This window comes from Populus trichocarpa, chromosome 11 (assembly GCF_000002775.5).
Source record: "Populus trichocarpa isolate Nisqually-1 chromosome 11, P.trichocarpa_v4.1, whole genome shotgun sequence".
In the NCBI taxonomy this organism is placed as follows: Eukaryota; Viridiplantae; Streptophyta; class Magnoliopsida; order Malpighiales; family Salicaceae; genus Populus; species Populus trichocarpa.
In genome coordinates, this window is record NC_037295.2 from 1,389,780 (window position 1) to 1,412,961 (window position 23,182).

At 37.0% G+C, this 23,182-nt stretch overlaps 1 protein-coding gene and 1 pseudogene across 1 annotated transcript; both read left to right on the top strand.

Moving 5' to 3' along the window:
* Positions 1–1,419: 1,419 nt before the first annotated feature.
* Positions 1,420–10,283, top strand: LOC18102890 (disease resistance protein RPV1-like; annotated as a pseudogene).
* A 1,454-nt stretch (positions 10,284–11,737) lies between these two features.
* On the top strand, positions 11,738–17,122 carry LOC18102891 (disease resistance protein RUN1). The gene is made up of 7 exons (XM_052445389.1): positions 11,738–11,817; positions 12,154–12,684; positions 13,015–14,089; positions 14,196–14,282; positions 14,678–15,406; positions 15,529–16,126; positions 17,013–17,122. Exons 2-7 carry the CDS (start codon positions 12,188–12,190, stop codon positions 17,120–17,122), a joined length of 3,096 nt encoding a protein of 1,031 aa, XP_052301349.1. The 5' UTR covers positions 11,738–11,817; positions 12,154–12,187.
* Positions 17,123–23,182: the final 6,060 nt, after the last annotated feature.

The following is a 23,182-nucleotide window of genomic DNA, read 5'->3' on the forward strand; positions in this document are numbered from 1 at the left end:
GAATCAATTCAAATGATGCAACAAGAATTACAGGCCCTAGTAAACTTACCAAGTCAGACATGAAGAGCAAGAACAGAGCAAACACAGAACAGGAAGGGAAGAGCGGCAGAAGGGACGAAGATAAAAACAGAGAACAGGGAGGAACGAAGAGAAAAAAAGAAACAGAGAACGAATGATGAGAAACAGAACCAGGGAAGGCTAACGAGCCTAACACAGAGACGAAAACGATAAAGCACAGAGCCCAGCAAAATAATGAAAATTATCAATGAGGACATTACCATCCCCATTTGCTGTTCTCTCCAGCTGATCATCGTGCCTTTGTTGCTGCTCACCATTTTCCAAGACTGTCAACTCCACAAACCCATTTGCTGTTTTCTCTTAAACAACTAAAAAACGCTCGAGTTCTCTTCCAATTTTCCGATGAGCCAAGTCAACGGGAAACCTCACATGCTCTTTTGACAACAGAATCCTATAACTATCACACCATGGAACCTCCATTCTTATAGAACCCCCACTCAATAAACCACTTGCCATCAGCACTTGTAAGACACCAAACATTGTCAGCTTCAATGTCCCTCCACTCCACAGCAATACTCAATGGCTCAAAACGGAACACCACTCGGTAGCCGACCCAGCAGCTGATTCAGAGTCATGATCCTCCACGTGCCTGTTTCTTATTGGTTGGTGGTGTTGATGCTGGTTTTGGACGCGAGAGGATGGAGATACGGCCAGAGCAGGCGCACAGCGAGAGTGGATGAGTTGGATTATGCGTGTGTCTAATGTCTCTTTTGGTAACTATACCTCGCATTCCTATATAATAAAATATATTTTTTTATAATATTGTGCCACATAGGCTTGAAGGGTTGTCTTAAAAATTTGGAGCAGAACCACTTAGATTACTAATACAGAACAGCAGCCACAACTTAGAGAAGGGAAAGGGAAACTTGCAGGTACTCTCTTTCTTATCTCCTGTTTACTTTGGTTCCAGCTGCTGTCTTGTTTTCTTTGTTGATGATCACTTAGATTAAATCACTGTTAGTGACTACTTGTTCATCATCTCATCTTATCACGCCACTCAAAAATTTATAAACTAACAAATTCACCTCCGTGGGCTTTGTAAGGATTACAAGATGTGTGCTTTCTAAATAATTAAGGCTTACATAGCCAGATGGGGATCCTTAATGACTTTCCTTTCCTGCTCCATCTGTGCTTCTAAAGGCGTGGTAGCAAATGCGGTTAAAATATGTACAGATATTTCTCTGAAAGGGCTTGGGCGAGTTGATTGCTGGGAAATAACTTAAAAAATGTTTTCAAGAAAAAGTTAGATAACCATATATAAATACTTCAGCTAATTGCTGTGCTATCGATCTTGAATCATCGAAATTCATCCTGCAAATTTTTTTCTTTGCTAGACTCGAAATGGCTTCCGGGAAATATCAAGAATCCTCATTTTCACGGTTCTCTAATTGTAAATATCAAGTGTTCTTGAGTTTTAGAGGTGAAGACACCCGCAAGAACTTTACCGATGACCTCTATACAACCCTGGTTCAAGCAGGGATTCACACATTTAGAGACGACGATGAAATTAGGAGAGGAGAAAATATCAAGTCAGAGCTCCAACAGGCAATACAACAATAAAAAATATCGATATTCGTGTTCTCCAAATCATATGCTTCATCGCGGTGGTGCCTGGATGAACTTGTAATGATCATGTAACGTAAGAGGAATACTGACTGGATAATTTTGCCGATCTTCTATGATGTGGATCCGTCTGAAGTCAGAAATCAAACAGGGAGCTTTGCTGCAGCATTTGTGGATCATGAAAAGCGCTTCAAGAAGGAGATGGAACAAGTGAATGGGTGTGATAACAGAGACCAGGGAACAATAACACAGAAGGATTGCAGAGAATTGTGTATGTATTATTTGAATGTGTCTCTGTACTGAGATACAATATCTATATATATACACAAGAATATGAGTTTGTTTAGGAATGAAATATAACAGATACGTAATGAAATATGACACAAATACGTTTGATATGGTTGCTAATATTGTGCAAGGCAAATCTCCTATAATCAAGGAAGTCCTATGTAGATGTCCAGTAATCACGCTAACACCCTCCCTCCCTCAAACTCAAGGTGGTATAGTAGATGTCATCTTTAGTTTGCGTAAGAGATCCTGGAAACGACCTGGAAGAAGTGTTTTGGTGAAGATATCAGCTGTTTGTTGTTCAGAGGAGACAGAAATCAATCTTATAGTGCCATGAGAAACATGATGTCGTACAAAATGACAATCAATCTCGATGTGTTTTGTACGCTCATGAAATACATCATTATGAGAAATCTGTATAGCACTTCTATTATCACAATGAAGCATAGTGGCAGAAGAATGTGGAACACCCATGTAAGTTAATAGCCACCGCAACCAAATTAATTCAGAGGAAGCATCTGCAATAGCACGGTATTCAAATTCGGCACTAGAGCGAGCAACAACAGTTTGCTTTTTGCTACGCCAAGAGATAAGAGAATCACCCAGGAAGAAACAATATCCAGTTGTAGACCGACGATCAGTTGGATCTCTACCCCAATCAGCATCAGAGTAGCCAGACAACACTAATGAGGAGTTGGCAGAGAAGTGTAAACCATAAAAAAGAGTGCCTTTAAGATAACGAAGTATCCGAAGCACTGCAGAGAAGTGAGTGGAGCAAGGGGCAGACATGAACTGACTTACTAAATGAACAACATATGAGATGTCAGGTCGAGTAGCAGTGAGATAGACAAGACTCCCAACAAGTTGTCGATACAAAGTAGGATCAGCAAGAGGAGTGCCATCTAGAGGTGTAAGTTTGCAATTGACTTCCAGGGGCGTGGACTCTGTTTTGTTGTCAGTGATACCAGCACGAGAAAGTAAATCAGATGAATACTTGGCTTGTGACAAGTAATAGCCGTCAGAAGATTGAGAAACTTCAAGACCCAGAAAATAGCTAAGATGACCAAGATCTTTCATCTCAAAATGCTGACTAAGATGGTGTTGAACTTCGGAAATACCAGAAGCATCATCTCCTGTTATTATCATATCATCAACATATATTAATAGAAGAACAACACCACAATTAGTTCGTCGAATGAACAATGCAGAATCATGAGAACTGGAAAGAAAGCCAAACTGAGCAAGAGTGGAACTGAATTTGGCAAACCAAGCCCTAGGGGCTTGTTTTAATCCATACAAGGCTTTCTGAAGTTTACAAACTTTATGAGGAGCATGATAACCAGGAGGAGGAAGCATATAAACTTCTTCTGTTAAATCGCCATGAAGGAAGACATTTTTAACATCCATTTGAAATAGCTTCCACTTTCGAGCTGCAGCAATAGCTAATAGACTACGGACAGATGTTAACCGAGCTACAGGAGCAAAATTTTCTTCGTAGTCTATACCATACTCTTGAGTGTATCTTTTGGCAACCAAACGAGCTTTATAACGCTCAATAGTTCCATCAGAACGAGTCTTAATTTTGTAAACCCATTTGCAGCCAACAGGTGTCTTGTTAGGAGGAAGATCAACTAAGTCCCAAGTATGAGTTTTCTCCAAACCCTGAAGTTCCTCACTCATAGCTTGCTGCCAAAGAGGGTCGGTACTTGCCTCTCGATAAGATCGAGGCTCATGAAGAGTAGCAATAGCAGAATAACAATGAAAATCTGCAAGATAATGAGGAGTTTCTCTTACCCGAGTGGAACGACGAAGAGGATTGACAGGAGTACTGGCAGGGACATGTGCAGGATCAACAACTGGTACAGATTCAGGGGGATCATGTGGTAAAGAGTTATCAGTGAGTGCATCAGAATCACCTGGATTAGGACTTGGAAACAAATCAATGGAGGAATTTGTGAAAAAGAAAGAGTCAGTTTGGACAGAGTGGTGAAACTTTGAAAGAGAAGAGAACATGGTGTTTTCCCAAAAGACAACATGACGAGAGATACGTAATCTATTGGAAATAGGATCCCAACATCAAAACCCCTTATGTTCATTCCCATAACCAAGCAAACAACACAGACGAGCTCGGGGTTGTAATTTTGTATGTTCATGAGGTTGTAAAAGCACGAAACAAGCACATCCAAAAGGTTTAAGAACAGAATAGTCAGGAGGCTGACCAAACAATTTTTCAAAAGGAGATAAATTATGAAGAATTAAAGTGGGGAGCCGATTAATAGTATAGACAGCATTAAGAGCCGCTTCCCCCCAAATTTTTTTCAGGACATGATGCTGAAATTAGAAAAGCACGTACAGAATCAAGAATATGGCGATGCTTTCGCTCGGCTCTACCATTCTGCTGTGAGGTATGAGGACAAGAACGTTGAACCACAGTACCTTGCTTATTCAAGAACTAAAGTAAGGAAGAATCTCTATATTCCATGGCATTGTCTGTTCTAAGAATTTTTATGGAACAAGAAAACTGAGTTTTAACCATATTAGCAAAGGTAATGTATATTTGTGGTAGCTCAGAACGATGTTTCAGAAAATATATCCAAGTAAAACGAGAATGATCATCAATAAATAACACAAAATACCGAAAACCATTGACAGAAGGAACAGGAGAAGGACCCCAAATGTTAGAATGTATTAAGCTAAAAGGACTATTTGAAATAGAGACATTACTGGAAAAAGACAAGGCAGGTTGTTTTACAAGCTGGCAATGTAAACAATTGAATGACTCAAACTTAGTAGATCCTAATAATCCACGAGAAATTAAAGGTTGAATTTTGCTAGCTGAGGCATGTCCAAGTCGAAGCTGCCATTGGTGAATGGAAGAATTTGTGGTTGTAGCAGCAGACACAAATTTCTGAGGTAAGTGAAGGGATGCAAGCTCAAATAATCGACCCACTTTGCGACCCGTTCCAAGAATCTGTCCCGTTTGTGAATCCTGTACCTGAACACCAGAGGAAGAGAAGATAACTGTTAGTTCTTTCTCACACAACTGACCAACTGAGAGAAGATTGAGTGTCAAATTAGGAATATGATACATTTCAGGAAGACTAAGATTGGGGGTAGTTACATGACTAGTATGAGTAATGGTCATTTGAGTACCATTTGCAGTATGGATTGGTGGCAAGGAAGAAACATGTGTTTTAGAGGACAAAAGATTAATATCAGTGGTCATATGGTTACAACACGCAGAGTCAAAAAACCAAGAAGAGTTACCTGGAGTGGCAGACATGGCAGTAGAGGAATTGGAAGAGATAACCTGTTTAACCATTGCCTCAAGATCACTCATAGTGACGAAAGTAGAACCTTCAGTAGTAGCAGCAACAGTGACAGAGGAAGAGCCAGGCTTTGACATAATTTTAGATTTAGAAAACCCACCTTTTGGTCTTGGAGGACGTGTGGGACAGTGTTCAAGAATATGGCCAAAAGCATGACAATATCTGCATTCTACAGTAGGGCAAGTAGCAAAAACATGACCCATTTGATGACAATTCTTACATGTTTGATTGCCAAATTTCTGATGTGAGGACCGAGTAGTTGCAAGAGCTATGTCAAATTGAGGAGATTTATCCAGATTGAGACGAGTCTCTTCAAAAATAATCTCCTGAATAGCAGTGTTTAAGGAAGGGAGTGGATCCCGATGTAGAAGAGAGGCTCGAACAGATTCATATTCAGGTCGTAGAGCCATGAGTACCTGAATGAGATGCAAGTGATCCTCACTAATGTTGGCCTGAGATATTTGATTCCAAATTGGTTGGACTTGAGCAAGAAAATCATTAACAGATTGACCTGATCCTTGTTTGAGACTATGAAGTGTAGTCCACAACTGATAATAGTGGGCAAGTCCAGTGGTTTGATACCGATTAGCCAAGAAATCCCAGATTTCTTTGGCAGAGTCATAATCTGCAAACTGTATATGAATGGCTGGTACTGAGGTGTTACGAAACCATGTAATAATCTGATGATTTTTACTATCCCAGTCCTCCAAGCGATTTGCAAACTTTGTATCAGATTCATCTTTCTCTTTGGTTGGTTTAGTGATATCTCCAATAACAATACGCCACAGCTTATGACCAATTAAGAAGCTTTTCATTCCTTGAATCCAAAGATTATAGTTTGAACCAGACAAAACAATTGTAATGGGTTGTGAAATATCAGGTTTTTCCATGATGATGACAGGGAGCAAGGCACACGACAGTTGTAGACTCCAATAATACCGTTAGAGAGGTGTTTGTATGAATGTCAAAGAGAAGCAGGAACAGATTTATTGCAAAGACACAGAGACCATGGAAGCATATGAGAAATTTTGGATCTAGAGTCTAGGCTCTGATACCATGATAACAGAGACCAGGGAACAATAACACAGAAGGATTGCAGAGAATTGTGTATGTATTATTTGAATATGTCTCTGTACTGAGATACAATATCTATATATATACACAAGAATATGAGTTTGTTTAGGAATAAAATATGACAGATACGTAATGAAATATGATACAAATACGTTTGATATGGTTGCTAATATTGTGCAAGGCAAATCTCCTATAATCAAGGAAGTCCTATGTAGATGTCCAGTAATCACGCTAACAGGGTGGAGGATTGCTTTGAAGGAAGTTCCAGATTTAGGAGGAATGGTTTTAGGAGATGGGTAAGTTGTATTTCTTGATGAAACTACACATAACATGATACTAGAATGCTGGTTCTGAACTCTTAATTTTTTCAGGTTTGTAGTTAAGCATTTAGACGATAAGTGATAATACCACTACAATTTAGTGAAACTATAACACTCCCAACTCATAGAACATATAAGGAAAATAAAAATAAAAGATACTTTTTTCTCTTTTTTTTTCCTTGACTAACTTAAAAAACAAAGATTTCTACATTATTACATTTTTGGTTTTAATATGTGGTGATAACATAGCTACAAAAGTAGCAATCAATCATTGACGCACAGCCTCGTTTAATTTCTTTTTTCCGGGATACTAAGATTTTGAAACTTTACGGAGAGACTACTAATTGTCATACATTACATTTTTCTTTCTGATGCAGGTATGAGGCACAGCTTGTCCAATCTATCGTGGAGAAGGTCTCAAGGAATCTGGATCGTAAAATATTTCATGTCCCCTTTCATTTCATGGGAAGAGATCATCTGGTAAAACATATCAACTCATGGTTGCAAGATGGCACCCATGGTGCTGCTATTGCTATACTCTATGGGATTGGTGGAGTTGGGAAGACAGCCATAGCAAAGACTGTTTATAACCAGAACTTTCATAAATTTGAAGGCAGGAGCTTTCTATCAAATGTTAGAGAAAGGTCAAAAGAATCCAATGGTGTAGTTTGTCTACAGAGGCAACTTCTTTCTGATATCCCAAACAAGACTGCTGATGAGATGCATGATGTCAATGAAGGGATTATGAAGATTAAGGATGCATTATGTTGCCGAAGAAATCTTACTGTTCTCGATGATGTGGACAAATGGTACCAGTTCAATGCAATTGTTGGCATGCAAAATTGGCTTTTCCAAGTAAAATCATTGTAACAACTAGAAATAAGGCTTCGATTGTTGCTGATGGTGAGTGTGTCAAGTGCAAAGTTGAACCTCTAGAAAACAAAAAATCACTTGAGCTTTTCAGTTGGCATGCCTTTGGATGCCCAGTTGAAGATTTTTTAGAGGACTCTTGGAGAATAGTACGTCATTGCCATGGACTTCAATTGGCCTTGTGTGTTATTAGTTCCTCATTGTCCGGAAAAAGTAGAGAAGTATGGGAAAGTGCATTGCATGAAATGGAGGTGATTCCGAATTTTCAAGTCCAAAAGGTTCTTGCAACAAGTTACGACTCTCTTGATGATGATTATCAGAAGAACTTATTCCTTGATATTGCTTGTTTCTTCAATGGAATGGATTACAATTATGCAGTTAGGATACTAGATGGACTCGGTATAGGTGCAAGATTTAGGATTGACAATCTCATTGATAGATGTCTAGTAGAAATTGTCAAAATAAAAAATGATAAAAAGTTATGGATGCATCAACTCATAAGAGATATGGGAAGGGAAATTTGCTCGTCAAGAATCACCCAAATATCAAAGAATATGGCATCATGTTGAAGGTAGGAACTTTCTATCAAATGTCAGAGAATAATCAAAAGAATCCAATGGTGTAGTTTGCCTGCAGAGGCAACTTCTTTCTGATATCCTAAACAAGACTGCTGATGACGTACATGATGTTGATGAAGGGATTATATCAAGGATGCATTATGTTGCAGAAGAAATCTTATTGTACTTGATGATGTGGACAAATGGGACCAATTAAATGCAATTGTTCAATGCAATTGTTGGCATGCGAAATTGGCTTCGCCAAGGAAGTAAATCATTGTAAGAACTAGAAATAAGACTTTGATTGTAGCTGATGGTGAGTGTGTCAAGTGCAAAGATGAACCACTAGATAACAAAAAATCACTTAATCTTTTGAGTTGGCATGCCTGTGGACAAGCTTACCCAGTTGAAGATTTTATGGAGGAATCTTGGAGAATAATAGTACATCATTGTAATGGACTTCCATTAGCCCCACGTGTTTTTGGTTCCTCGTTGTCAAGAAAAAGTAGAGAAGTATGGGAAAGTGCATTGCATGAAATGGAGGTGATTCCGAATTTTCAAGTTCAAAAGGTTCTTGCAAAAAGTTACAACTCTCCTGATGATGATTATCAGAAGAACTTATTCCTGATATTGCTTGTTTCTTCAATGGAATGGTCGAGGATTATGCAGTTAGGACACTTGATGGGCTTGGTATAGGTGCAAGATTTAGGATTGATTATCTCATCGACTGATATCTTGTAGAAATTGTTAAAATAAAAAATGATAAAAAGTTATAAATGCATCAACTCGTAAGAGACATAAGAAGGGAAATTACTCGTCAAGAATCACCCAAAATATAGCATCACATGGAAGCTTTTACAGTTTTGAAAGAAACAAGTGTAAGAGTAACTGGTTCTGTTTTCCTATCTTCATGGTATTTAGGTGTCTTAAAATGTTCATGCTTTTACTTTCTTTTCTCATTTACTTTCAATATTTTGGAAGCATGATGCTGAAAAATTGTGTGGCCTTACCCTGTACATGCATGAATCAGTACAGAAGTTGTCTGTACTGATTCAATGGTTCGCCTGCAACCGCTGCAGGCTTAACTTCTTTCAACAATGTCTTCTTCCTACATTCCTCTCTCAATAGTGGCTTTCTGAGTTTTTCTTGGGGGAACAAGTACAAATTGACCAAACAAGTTTGTTTCTTGTTCTCAGCACGGATTTGTTTAGAAAGATGCAAAATGTAAAATTTCTCCAGCTAAATTACACAAGTTCTACGGAAGTTATGAACACTTTCCCAAGAATTTGATGTAGTTATGTTGGCATGGATTCCCTTTGAGATCCAGACCAAAGCACTTCTGCCTGGAGAAGCTTGTGGCTCCTTATCTATCCGGAACCAGTCTAATTGTTGCTTGGAAAAGCAAACTGGTATGTATCTATTCTCTCTATATAGCTATCTCTCTTATTTTCAATGGACAACAACTGATTTCAAGTGTTTTCACAATCTTTTCCAAAATTTAAAATTCTTGATCTCCGTTGCTCATTTTATAAGTTCTGCTTTATTTCAACTCTACATTTTTGTTCTTGTATGTCTAGAAAAATTTCCCTTTGCTCATTTTATAAACTCTGCTTTGATGGAACAGATAGAACTTTAGGGCAACGGATTCAACATTGTCCTTGAATATGATGAAAATGAGATGTTAATGTGGTTTCACGAGGAGGAAGAACAGGAGTGGCTACTTTAGAAAGAGTTTGTAGAGTACTTGTCATTCAAAATATCCTCACCCGCCGCGCACCGGTTATGTGGCTTTAATCTATTGACATGGTTTTCTGCTATGTCAGTATGCAATCCTTATCGTCTTGTTTATCTTGAAATCAGAAACAATACGAAGGGGTAGAGTCTGGGTTTCTTACCCCTTAATTTTTCGACAGAATTTTTGGCCGAAAAATCTGAATTGTTATGGCTAAGCTATTGGAAATTTGGGGGCAATGATCCTGTATTTGATAATGGTGATGAATTCAGTGTTTCAGTGTTTACAGATGATCCAGTTGTTGTGCGAATGTTGCTTGAAGACGAAGGTACTGATGATAATAGCAGCTCATCAAACAGTGAAGTTAACACAATGATGATGTGCCTGTAGCAAAAGCAGAAATAGCTTCTATTATTCTTAGAAATTATTATTGTAGTGACTGTTGTGATTTTGATAATGAAATTGTTGTGTTTTTTTTACAAAGAAATTGAATGTGAAAATAATGATGGGTTGAATTGAAAATTTCTGAGATTTGGTATTAAAACATTAATTGTATATATCGTGAACTTTCCGGAGTAAAATAAATAGGAAGAAATGGGTCATAAATAAAATTAGCAAATTTTTGGAGGGATCTAATTGAATGAACCCTTAAATATACTTGGCGAGCAATTATGCGGCGAGTACTAGGTGATCTGGCTACCATAGGCCTAAGCTCCTCCCCAATCGAGCATTCTTGAAGGATGTTGTTGGAAACACAACCATAACCCCCAGGTGGTCTAAATGTAGAGAAAAGTTAGTGAGGTTGAATAATCTCAACAGGTGTATTTCTCATTATCATCCCTCTTCAAACGCATCCCCATCGTGACCCTGCTTTATCAGAATCATCACAGAGAACTTTTCAGTGATAGGAAGTCGAATATGTAATCCATCCTCCCGAGTATAAACCTTCCTCCCGAGATCTAACCATCCAAAATTCTTCAGAATGTCTTCCCCCAGTTTTGCATACTTCTTTTGAAGTTGTTGTACCAGTTTGAAGAAACATACTTATGTTTCTCATCCTCAGAGTTCAAGACAGGACTCTGAGTTAAACACTCTGCATTTCCAACACGAGAAACTCTCTCTCTCTTTATTGGCATAAGTTTGTCTTCTAAAGACACCAGCAGAAATGTTGTCCAGCAGGGCAACCCAACGAGTAGAACCAGAGAAACAGATACCAGCAACTTCCCCTCCTACCATCCCTTCCAATGCCAATGATTCAAAGACTCAAACTTTAATGTCTTAATAAAATGATTCGTTTTCTGCAATATGTAAACAATTTGCATATCTGAGATTAATAGTTGGAAGTGTTGAAAGAAAAATGTAATAAGCAAAATTAAAAACAAGAAAAAGATTTGAGAAAAAAATAATCTTATTAAGTGTCTCTCTCTTATATATTCCTCTCTGTATTTATGTTAATTATATTTTTTATTATAAATTTATTTATAGAACTCAAGTACTAAACAAATAAGGAATTAGACTGATTTTTCACTAATGTGAAAATTCTCACAACTTAACTGATCGACTGATTTCATTTATTCATTTAATTTAACCAATTGCTTTGTTTTTCCGAGTAATTCTTCATATATCTACTTTACTTTCAACAGAAAGAAAAAGCTAAGATCAATTCAAATGATACAAAATTACAGGCTAATAAACTTTCCAAGTCAGATATGAAGAGGCTTGATCCTGCACGTGCCTTTTTCATACTGGTGGGTGAAGTAAGAAGAACCGTGTGAGTTGATGAGAGGGATTATGTGTTTTGTGTGTGTCTAATGTCCCTTTTGGTAATTGTAACAAGACTTAGAGGCCCTAGTAAACGCGTGATAAATTATTTGAGCAAATTAAAAAAGAAAAGGGGCCTAACGCGGAAATGGCCGATACCATGCAAGACTTGTAAGGTTGACTTAAAAGCAGAAAATTGATGAACTGATAAGAGAACATCAGCGAAGGGAAAGTGAAGATTGCAGGTACTCTCTCTCTATCTCTTATCTCTTTTAGTATTATGTTATATTGTGGAATGTAACTCTGCTGTAAGTGAGGATCACTTAAATTAATTCACTGTTAGAAACTAATTATTGATGATCTCATCACCGATTTTGTTGGATCAGCATAGAGATTTATCATATCTACAAATATTTTTATGAAAGGGCATGGAGGAGTTGATTGCTGGGACATAACCTGAAAATTGTTTTACAGAAAAAGTAAGATAATATTAAATGAATACTTCAGCTTATTGGTGTGCTGTGTCGATCTTGAACTATCGACATTAATCCTGCAACTCTTTTTTTTTTTTTTTTGTTCAGATCTTTGAAAAGTCTTATCTTTGCTAGACTCGAAATGGCTGCGGGGAAGTATAAAGAATCCTACTCTTCACGGTTTCCTAATTGTAAATATCAAGTGTTCTTGAGTTTTAGAGGTGAAGACACCCGCAAGAACTTCACCGATCACCTCTACACGACCCTGGTTCAAGCAGGGATTCACACATTTAGAGATGATAATGAAATTCGGAGAGGAGAGAATATAGATTTCGAGCTCCAGAAGGCAATACAACAATCAAAAATATCGATAATCGTGTTCTCCAAAAACTATGCTTGCTCGAGATGGTGCCTCGATGAACTCGTAATGATCATGGAACGTAGGAGGACTACCAGCTCCATAGTTTTCCCAGTTTTCTATGATGTGCTTCCATCTGAAGTCAGAAATCAAACAGGGAGCTTCGCTGCAGCATTTGTGGAACAAGAAAAGCGCTTCAAGGAGGAGATGGAGCGGGTGAACGGGTGGAGGATTGCTTTGAAGGAAGTTGCAGATTTAGCTGGAATGGTTTTAGGAGATGGGTAAGTTGTATCTCTTATGAAACTACACATAGCATAAGACTGGTCGTGAACTCCTAATTTCTTTCAGTTAAGTATTTAAAGGGAGACTGATAAGAAAACATAAAAGAAAAAATAAATAAAATACTTATAATTTCTTCTTCTTTTGTTTTTGTTTTTTTTTCCTATCATGATTTGGTTTTAATAGGGTGACTGGTGATAACGCACCTACAAATTTAACTATCAATCATGGACACGCAACCCGGTTTAATTTCTTAGCTGAATGTTGTTTATTTCTATCCTTTATGGAGAGGCTACTAATTATCCCACGTTGTATTTTACTTTTTCATGTAGGTACGAGGCACAGTTTGTCCAATCTATTGTGGAGAATGTCTCAAAGAATTTGGATCCAAAAATATTTCATGTCCCCCTTCATTTCATTGGAAGAGATGCTCTAGTACAATATATCAACTCATGGTTGCAAGATGGATCCCATGGTGCTGCCATTGCTTTACTCTATGGAATTGGTGGAGTTGGAAAGACAGCCATAGCTAAGAGTGTTTTTAACCAGAACTATTATAAATTTGAAGGAAAGAGCTTTCTATCAAATTTTAGGTCAAAAGATATAGTTTGCCTACAGAGGCAACTTCTTTTCGACATCCTAAACAAGACTGTTGAGATAAATGATCCTGATGAAGGAATTCTGAAGATTAAGGATGCATTATGTTGCAGAAGAACTCTTATTGTTCTAGATGATGTGGACAAAAGGGACCAATTCAATAAAATCATTGTCATGCAAAATTGGCTTTGTAAAGGAAGTAAAATCATTGTAACAACCAGAAATAAGGGTCTGTTTTCAGGTAATGATATTGAGTGGGTCCGATGCAAAATTGAACCGCTATATGATGAAAAATCACTTGAGCTTTTCAGTTGGAATGCCTTTGGACAAGCTGACCCTGTTGATGGTTTTGTGGAAGACTCTTGGAGAATAGTACATCATTGTAATGGACTTCCATTAGCTCTTGGAGTTATTGGCTCTTCATTGTCCGGAAAAGGAAGAGAAATATGGGAAAGCGCATTACAACAAATGGAAGTGATTCTTAATTTTGAAGTTCAAAAGGTTCTTCGAATAAGTTACGACTTTCTTGATGGTGATTATCCGAAGAACTTATTCCTTGATATCGCATGTTTCTTTAATGGAATGGATGTGGATGATGCAGTTAGGATACTGGATGGGCTCGATAAAGGTGCAAGATTTGGGATTGACAATCTCATCGATAGATGTCTTGTTGAAATCAACAGTGATCAAAGGTTGTGGATGCATCAACTAGTAAGAGATATGGGTAGGGAAATTGCTCGTCAAGAATCACCCAAATGTCAAAGAATATGGCATCATGGGGATGCTTTTACATTTTTAAAAGGAACTACTGTAAGTAGCTGAATTTTTTTAAATGTCTACTTGAATGGTTTGTGGTGCCTTGACATATTCATTCATCTACTTTCCTTTCTCATGTACTTTTAATATTATTATGCAGGATGCTGAAAAATTGCGTGGCCTTACCATTGATATGCATGCATTAATGGAATATCATTATGCAGAAGTTGTCTGTACTGATTCAATGGTTTGTCGCAAGCGTCGCAGGCTTAACTTCTTTCAACAATGGCTTTCCGATTTTTTCGATGGGAGAAAATTACAAACTGGCCAAACAAGTTTGTTTCCCATCCTCAGCACGGATGCTTTTAGAAAGATGCCAGATGTAAAATTTCTCCAACTAAACTACACTAATTTTCATGGAAGTTTTGAGCACTTTCCCAAGAATTTGATATGGTTATGTTGGCATGGATTGTCTTCGAGATCCATACCAAATCACGTATGCTTGGAGAAGCTTGTGGTTCTTGATCTATCCAGAAGCTGTCTAGTTGATGCTTGGAAGGGCAAACCGGTATGTATCAAGTCTCTCTATAGCTATCTCTCTCGTTTTCAATTAATAACAACTAAATTCATGTATTTTCACAGTTTCTTCCAAAATTGAAAATTCTTGATCTTCGTCACTCTCGTGATCTCATTAGAACCCCTGACTTCTCGGGTCTCCTAGCCCTCGAAAAGCTAATACTTGAAGACTGCATCCGTTTGGTTCAAATTCACGAATCTATTAGTGATTTACAAAGATTGTTGATCTTAAATCTAAGAAATTGTACAAGTCTTATGGAGCTTCCAGAAGAAATGAGTAGATTGAATTCACTTCAAGAGCTGGTTTTAGATGGTTGCTCAAATCTTAACAGCCTGAATATGGAGTTAGAGCATCATCAGGGGCGCAAGTTGCTTCAAAGTGATGGAATTGTTGCAAGTACATCATTCATTTCATCTCTCCCCTTTAAGCTATTCTTTCCCTCTAGGTTTTCAGCGAGGAAAATGTTGAGATTTACCTCGTTTTCACTGCCATGCTTCTTGGAGAGACTAGATTTAAGTGGAACAACAATGCGTTTTCTTCCTGAAAGCATCAAGGATCTTGGTCTACTCAGACACCTATATTTAAGAAATTGCAAAATGCTTCAGGCACTCCCAGAGCTTCCATCCCATTTGGATTCGTTAGATGTGTCCTTTTGCTATTCACTGCAAAGACTTGCAAATTCAAACAGGTGGACTGAAGGAGATGGTTGTGATCACTTAGTCGAGTTCCAAGATCCGATAAAGCAAGAATTAATCCAAAAGTTTGACTCTCACATGTTCAGAATAATGGAAACGGTTTGTGCTCAAATACAGACATCGAGATTTCAGGTCCTCCCTCACCCATTTTATTGTTTTGGAAATCTACATTTGAATAGTTTTTTTTGGCTCATTTTATAGACTTTGTTTTGGTGGTACAGATATTATTTGCTCATGGCTCTTTCGACGTTGTCGTATATGTATTTGATGAGGAAAAGAAGTTAAGGTGGTTTCATGAGGATAAATGGCTAATTGAGAATGAGTTTGTAGAGAACTTTTCATTCAAAATATCCTCACCTCCTCCTGCGCACCGGATATGTGGCTTTAATCTGTTCATAAGTTGTGTGACGTCAGCATACCGTGGCTTTAGTTATGTTTATATTGAAATCAGAAACAATACCAGTGGTCGATCCTTTCTTTGTCAAGCCTTTGTCTTCCCTATAAGATACAAGCGTGATGTTCGTGAAATCCAATCGCTATTGCACAGGAAATTAGGGGGCAATGATCCTACATTTGATAATGGTGATGACGTGAGTATTTCAGTGCGTCCACATGGTCCTATTCAAGTAAGGACGATTGGTATACGATGGTTGCATGAAGAGGAAGGAAAGGATGATGATATCCAATCAAAGGATGAAGTTATCAATGCCCACAACAGTAGCGATGATGATGATGATGATGATGCAGCACACGTAGCCAAAGTAGAAATACCTTCTCATCTTCTTAGAAATTATTATTGTGGTTTCCGTACTGATTGCGGTTGGTGGTGTTTCCGTAGAAATAGCGTTTGAAATAGTTTTTTCTTTTTTTTCTTTTTTCTTGAAAAGTTTATCATGAAAATAGTTTTGTATCTATTTTCCTAACATGACATCTTTTATTTATAAATATTTATAATAAGATATATTAAATATTTTATTTTGTGTTAATTTTTTATTGATCAAAATACATACCAAAATATATGCAAATATTCATTTTTTTTTCATGTTATTTTATCTTTTTATGTAAAAAATAAAATAAAAATAACACGTAATTTGTTTTTTATATATATATGTCCTCTCGAAACAAGTTCACTTGTAATATAAGCATGTTTGACTAAAAGAATTTTATAATTTAAATATATTTCATTTTAATTAAAAATTGAATTGATTTTATTAATTTTTTACAATAAATTAATATAGATATTTTTATTGTAAAAATAAAATATAATAATCATTAAAATTAGAAATTTAAAAATTAATTTTGATTGAAAATTATCAAATTAAAAGATAGAATTAAAATTCAATAACAAAAGTGGAAATTGTAAAATTTTCTATAGTAGCCAATAACTTTGACTGCTAAGGAGACTCTTTCTTTTTATAAAAAAATAGTTACTTTGAGATCTTGGTTTGATAGTCTCGTTATCCTGAATTAAAAGATTCAATTTATTCATGATTTCGATTAATGATCGATGCAATTGAATCAGTTTTCATATTCATGATTTCGATTAATGATCGATGCACTGCACTGTCACCCATGACCTCAAACATTATGAGGATCTTGGAATGTGTTTTCATTTCCCTGGTTTTTGACAGCAACAGTTGTTCTAGAAGACGCCAAAGCCACAAAGTTCTGACCACTTGGACTTTTTAATGGTTGGCTGTTGAAGCTATATCATGGCATGCTCTGTTGATTTGCCCAACCCATTCTCCTGATGCAAGATCAAGTGCTAAGAGTATTCCAGGTTTAAATCTTCAAGAAATTGCTGAGTATGTCTGAGGAGAAATAGACCGCAACCTCATCTTGTAGAGCATGACCAACGCCACAGTGCTGTGGTTTTGTGTAGACCCTCACAAACCCCATCTTTGCTTCTTTTTTAAGAACTGAGTGGAGGAGGCGGTGGGAGTGGCCCGATGGCAGTGATGGAGGTATTAAAAGCTCGACCTGTGTTGTTGCACATACACAAGGTTACCTTCTGTAGAATTTCAAACTTCTGCAATAACAGTCCCATAAGCTCTTTATTATCTGGGTAACCGCATGGCATTCTCTGACTATAGGGAGGGTTTTTTTAAAAAAAAAAAGAATAAGGAGGGGGATCGAAGAGCAAGAACAGAGCAAACACAGTACAGGAAGGGAAGAGAGGCACAGCTTGTCCAATCTATCGTGGAAAAGGTCTCAAAGAATCTGGATCGTAAAATATTTCATGTCCCCCTTCATTTCATTGGAAGAGATCATCTGGTAAAATATATCAACTCATGGTTGCAAGATGGCACCTGTCATAGGGTTAAAATCCGTCAAGGCATAGGCTGACGAAAAGCATTGCTGGACAGTAGCTACGGGGTGGCAGCCCGCGTGACAGTAGCGAAAATCGGCAGAGTGTGTGTGCGGCGGCACACAACAGCTAGCGAGGCAGTATGCTGACGAGAGTTGGGGCTTGGGCGAAGATTGTCCAAGACTTGACGAAACAGTGCTGGGATGACACAATGGGACAGTGGGGAATTCGGAAGCACTGGTGAAATCGGCAGCATCGAGGAATTCGGCAGCGTCGATAAAATTGGCAGCAGGGGCTGACGATAAGTCTGGACAGTAGGCAGTCCTAGACTTGACGTAAACACTACTGGCAGGAATGGCAGCATGCATCGACAGTGGCATCGTGCATGGGCGTTGGCAGATTCGGCAGCAGTGTGCGTCAACGATTCGGCAGCGTCGACAAAATCGGCAGCAGGGGCTGACGATAACTTGGACAGCGGACGGTCCAAGGCATGCGAGGCAGTTATGCTGGCAGCATGTGTGCTGGCAGTGGGCAGTTGGCTTGTGGGAGAACATGCCAATGCAGTTGTGGCAGTTTTGGGAGCAGTTATCGGCAGTTTGCGGCAGTTTCTTATGTGGGGAAGAAGTTGGTTGAACATGGGATAATGGGTGCTCCAGCTGTGCAGGAAGTTAGGGGTAGTTTCTACATTGTAACTTCCATATCTTGTAAATAGATAGGCTGTAATGTGTAGCATGCAGTGTGCTGGAGGAGCAGAGAACGAAATTGGGCATAGCACACATAATGGACTTTGTGTAATCCTTTAATTGAGTTAATGAAAAGGTTGGGACTTGTTCCTGTAAATTGCTGCTGTGTTTTGTATTATGTTCATATTCATTGAGTGTTATTCCGCTTGCTTATGTTGAAAGAGTGTGGGGATCTCTTGGGTTTGTGGGACAAACTAGTCGTAGGTAAAACACGAGTGAATAGGCGAGGGAAAGGCTGAGTCTAGCGGGGCTACACTGCCGCGCGAGGTCTGTTTCGAGAGCGAAAAATTGACCCCGTGACAGCACCCATGGTGCTGCTATTGCTATACTCTATGGGATTGGTGGAGTTGGTAAGACAGCCATAGCAAAGACTGTTTATAACCAGAACTTTCATAAATTTGAAGGCAGGAGCTTTCTATTAAATGTTAGAGAAAGGTCAAAAGAATCCAATGGTGTAGTTTGTCTACAGAGGCAACTTCTTTCTGATATCCTAAACAAGACTGCTGATGAGATACATGATGTCGATGAAGGGATTATAAAGATTAAGGGTGCATTATGTTGCAGAAGAACTCTTATTGTTCTCGATGATGTGGACAAATGGTACCAATTCAATGCAATTGTTGGCAGGCAAAATTGGCTTTTCCAAGGAAGTAAAATCATTGCAACAACTAGAAATAAGGCTTCGATTGTAGCTGATGGTGAGAGTGTCAAGTGCAAAGTTGAACCTCTAGATAAAAAAAAATCACATGAGCTTTTCTTTACGATAAAGATCTTGTAATCTTTGATTTTGCCTATAAATAAATTTGAGGGATAACGGTAACCTAGATGTTCTTGCTCTGCCCTTTGTTCTAAATACCATTTGAACAACAGAAATAAGCTGCAGAGACTGATCCTGTGGGGAGATAATTAAAACCAGAAATGCCATAGAGTCAGAAATGTCGATTTCTTTGTTTCTTGCTCCATTATTATTCCAGCACGATCTCATGGTTTTGTTCCCGCACATCCTCCATGTTTTTTTGCACCTTAATCAATCTGATCCCGAAACACAGCCTGCATATGCTGCAGAACGATCTTCGTTTGCCAATTGTATCCAATGCTCCAGCAACTTCTTATGTTCCTCTTTCACAAATTCTTTATATGGTTGTACATGCAAATTATCAAGGTCGCCTAACGCACAGTTAAGAGGTTTAGATTGAATTTTTTTTTTACCGGGATTGCTTCAGGCTCTTAACAAGTTGGTGCTGCTTCTTGCTTATCTTTAAGTCTGACATATATTTGGCACCGTCGCTATGGTGGATATTGTGCTTGTGTAACTTGTCCCCTTTTCCAGGTCATGCATTATCTGAAGCAACCACTGGCTTTCCACGTTTCTCCTTCATGGAGCCTTTATCACAAATCCTCTTTTGAAACTCTACACCCTTTGTTGCAGGAGAGTTCTCATTATCACTGCTAGATGTTTTCTCCTCTGCAACCAAGGAGCAAGGGAAAGGAAGTTTTGTAGAGCATATGGAGAAGGTCAAGAAGTGAAAAATGCCTCTGGTCTCAAAGCACCATGATGAGTGCGTAACGATGGCCTTCTTGAGATTGAATTGTGGAAAGATTCTATTTGAAGAATCCAAGGTTTGAGCATACTGAAAGGAAGTGGGTTTATCTCTTGCACGATGGCCTCCAAGTTATTATCTCTTGCAAGTGAGAAAACTTTTCCCAACAATCGTTCACTTTCTCCATATGCAACAGGCATGTCTTCTCCGTATTGACTCGTACAGAAATAAGTTCTGAGTGATTTTTTTTCTCCATTGGGAATCAATCAAATCCACAAGCTATGAGACTTTCCTCATCCTGAAGCAAGTAATTCATGTGTATAAAAAGGTTTCCAATGCCACTTACAGCATGACAAATAAGAAACATGGAGAACAAGCCTGACGGACCTTCAAAAAGCACAACCATCGACATAATCGATTAATGGGCTTCACATGTCTAGCCTACCACACACCATCCAATGAATATTGGAGCAATCTTATGGAATATGAATCCCAGTGGGGCTTTGTGGCCACGTGATTAGCTGTAACTAGATTATTTACCTGAACTGTATTACTAGTAGGGCAAAGTTTTTTTCAATGTAAAAAAGATGTTAAGGTGATGTTTTTTTTAAGAAAAAAAATCAAAGAATAAGGTTATTAACTTGATTTAGTTCAATAAGTATGGTTAATTTAATAATATAATTAAAAAAATAGATAATGACATTAAACAAATCAAACTAAAAAAAATTCACAATGATCAACTAAAAAAAATATTTGTCAATATTATAGAAATATATCCTCCTAGTATTTGATAACGAGGCAAAAACATCAAATGAGAATGCAACAACCTTTAAAAGAAAATATGAAACTCAATTCTAAGCAATCAAATATTAAAGTATAAAATTAAAAAAAAATCAAATTAAAAAAGAACAAAAAAAATGACCTGAATCCACTCAAGTCAGCTTGTTAAATACATAACCTGATCATGAGACCAAGATAACCTTGTAGGGAAAAAAACAACAACAAAGCTCAAATCTCTGATAATCCAATGTTGAAAGGCAAAACCGAGAAAAAAATCCAATCTAAAAAAACAATGGAAAAACAAAAAGACTTGTGTTAACCCACTAACACTACGACTCAAGACATGAGATTAAAATAACACTAAAAAAAAGGAAAAAATCATGAAATTCAACCCCCAACCAACCCAATGTTGAAAGATGATTTTTTTAGAAAAGAAATTTAATTTTAAAAAAGAACCTAAAAAATAAAATAAAGTCAACTTGAGCTAATCTTCAAAACTTGTGATCCAGATTATGAGACTATAACAAACCTTATAGAAGATAAACCTATAAAAATAACGAAATTAAATCCCCAATCAATAAAATGTTGAGGGATAGAATTGAAAAAATAATCAATCAAAAAATAATAAGAAACAAAACAAATAGTAATCAAAAAAATAAGGACCAAATTGTACATAAAAATAAAATAAAATGTTGATGGACAAAATTGAAAAACAAACTCAATTAAAAAATAATAAAAAAATAGCAATAAAAAAATAAGAACCAAATTTAATATACATATCAAATTTACATTGACATTGCAAGATCTTATGGAATATGAATCCCAGTGGGGCTTTCCATGTTTGAAAAAAATCAAATCTAAAAAGACAACGGAAAAATAAAAGACATGTGTTAACCAATTAACATTACGACTCAAGATATGAGATTGAAATAGCTGCAAAAAAAAATCATGAAATTCAACCCCCAACCAATCCAATGTCGAATATGATTTTTTAAAAAAATATATTAGTTTTTAAAAATAACCTAAAAAAATAAAGTCAACTCAAGCTAATCTTCAATACTTGTGACCCGAATCATGAGATTGTAACTAACTTCATGGAAGGTAAACTCACAAAAATAACAAAATCAAATCCTCAATCAATAAAATGTTGAGGGATGGAATTGAAAAAATAATCAATAAAAAATAGTGAGAAACAAAGCAAATAGTAATTAGAAAAATAAGGACCAAATTTTACATAAAAATAAAATAAAATAAAATATTGATGGATAAAATTGAAAAAAAATCAATTAAAAAAATTAAAAAAAAAAACAATCAAATTTTCATTTACATTGCAAAATCTTTGTATCAAGACAATCAAAACAAACTACCAAATCAAATCATAAATAAAGTCAATGCAAATGGGTCAAATTAAAAAAGCAAGTCGAGAGATCAAAATAAAAAAGGGTACATAAACTTCTTCTCCATGCAAATCAATCCTTGATTTTGAAAAAAGAGGGACTTAGCATTTGTTTAAGATTCATATTTGATCCTTAAGCTCTAATTATTGTGAATTAATTGAATTGAATTTACAAAACCGAGAATTAACCAAGAGATGCAACATTTTCTCAACACCACGAGATCCCCATACGCACGCATGAAAAGCAAAACACCAAGATCAATCACAAAATTTGTAGGACCAAATTAGAAAATAAAGAAATTGAGGGTCAAAGTGTAAAAAATTCCGAGTAAAAGAAGAAGAGAAGAAGATGCATTGTTCGTGCATCTCCTCTCACGGCACGGTTAAACACCGAGGCCTTTTAGAGTGTCTTTTTTATATAGTTATAATTATAATTATAAAAGGTGTAGCAGCTGAAGGGCAATGGCAACTCTCATGACAGAAACTTGAGGGCTTTGCTTCCAATCTTACATTTCTTGCATTTATCAGTGAAGACCACAAAACAATCAGAAAGCAACTGGTATTTAGTAGCTGGTTCTGAAGGTGACAATCCACACGATCATTAATTCGAGCTTGGTGAGCCACACTCTCGAAGAACCATGGCCATGCTACTAAAACATTGGCCAAGAAAGAATTTAAGGAAGAGAAATTATGTGTATTCTTCGGATCCGACATGGCATCTGACCTGGGTGAAGGGCTCCGGTTATTAGGCCAACAGGTTAGCCCGAGTCAATTATAATGGTTTGATCTAACTAGTTAATCGAACTTGGTTTGATCAATGTAAAAATAAGGTTAGACTCTGAATAATTAATTTGTCAAGTTTCGAGCTAATTATAACTGTCATGTTTATTTGTCCCCTCCTAAAGAAGTTGACTCCCACCTTCATTATATAAAGAAAGGGATGGGAAGAAGAACCTTGAAGTAAAAATAAAAAATAAAAAAAACAAGAAGGCATGAAGCATCCATTACTTATAATTCAAAAGGCAATTAAAAATTTCAAAGGGATATAACTTAATTAATCAGATTATAGGTTTGCTTTTTAAGTTACCAGTCTCATAAATTTTAAGA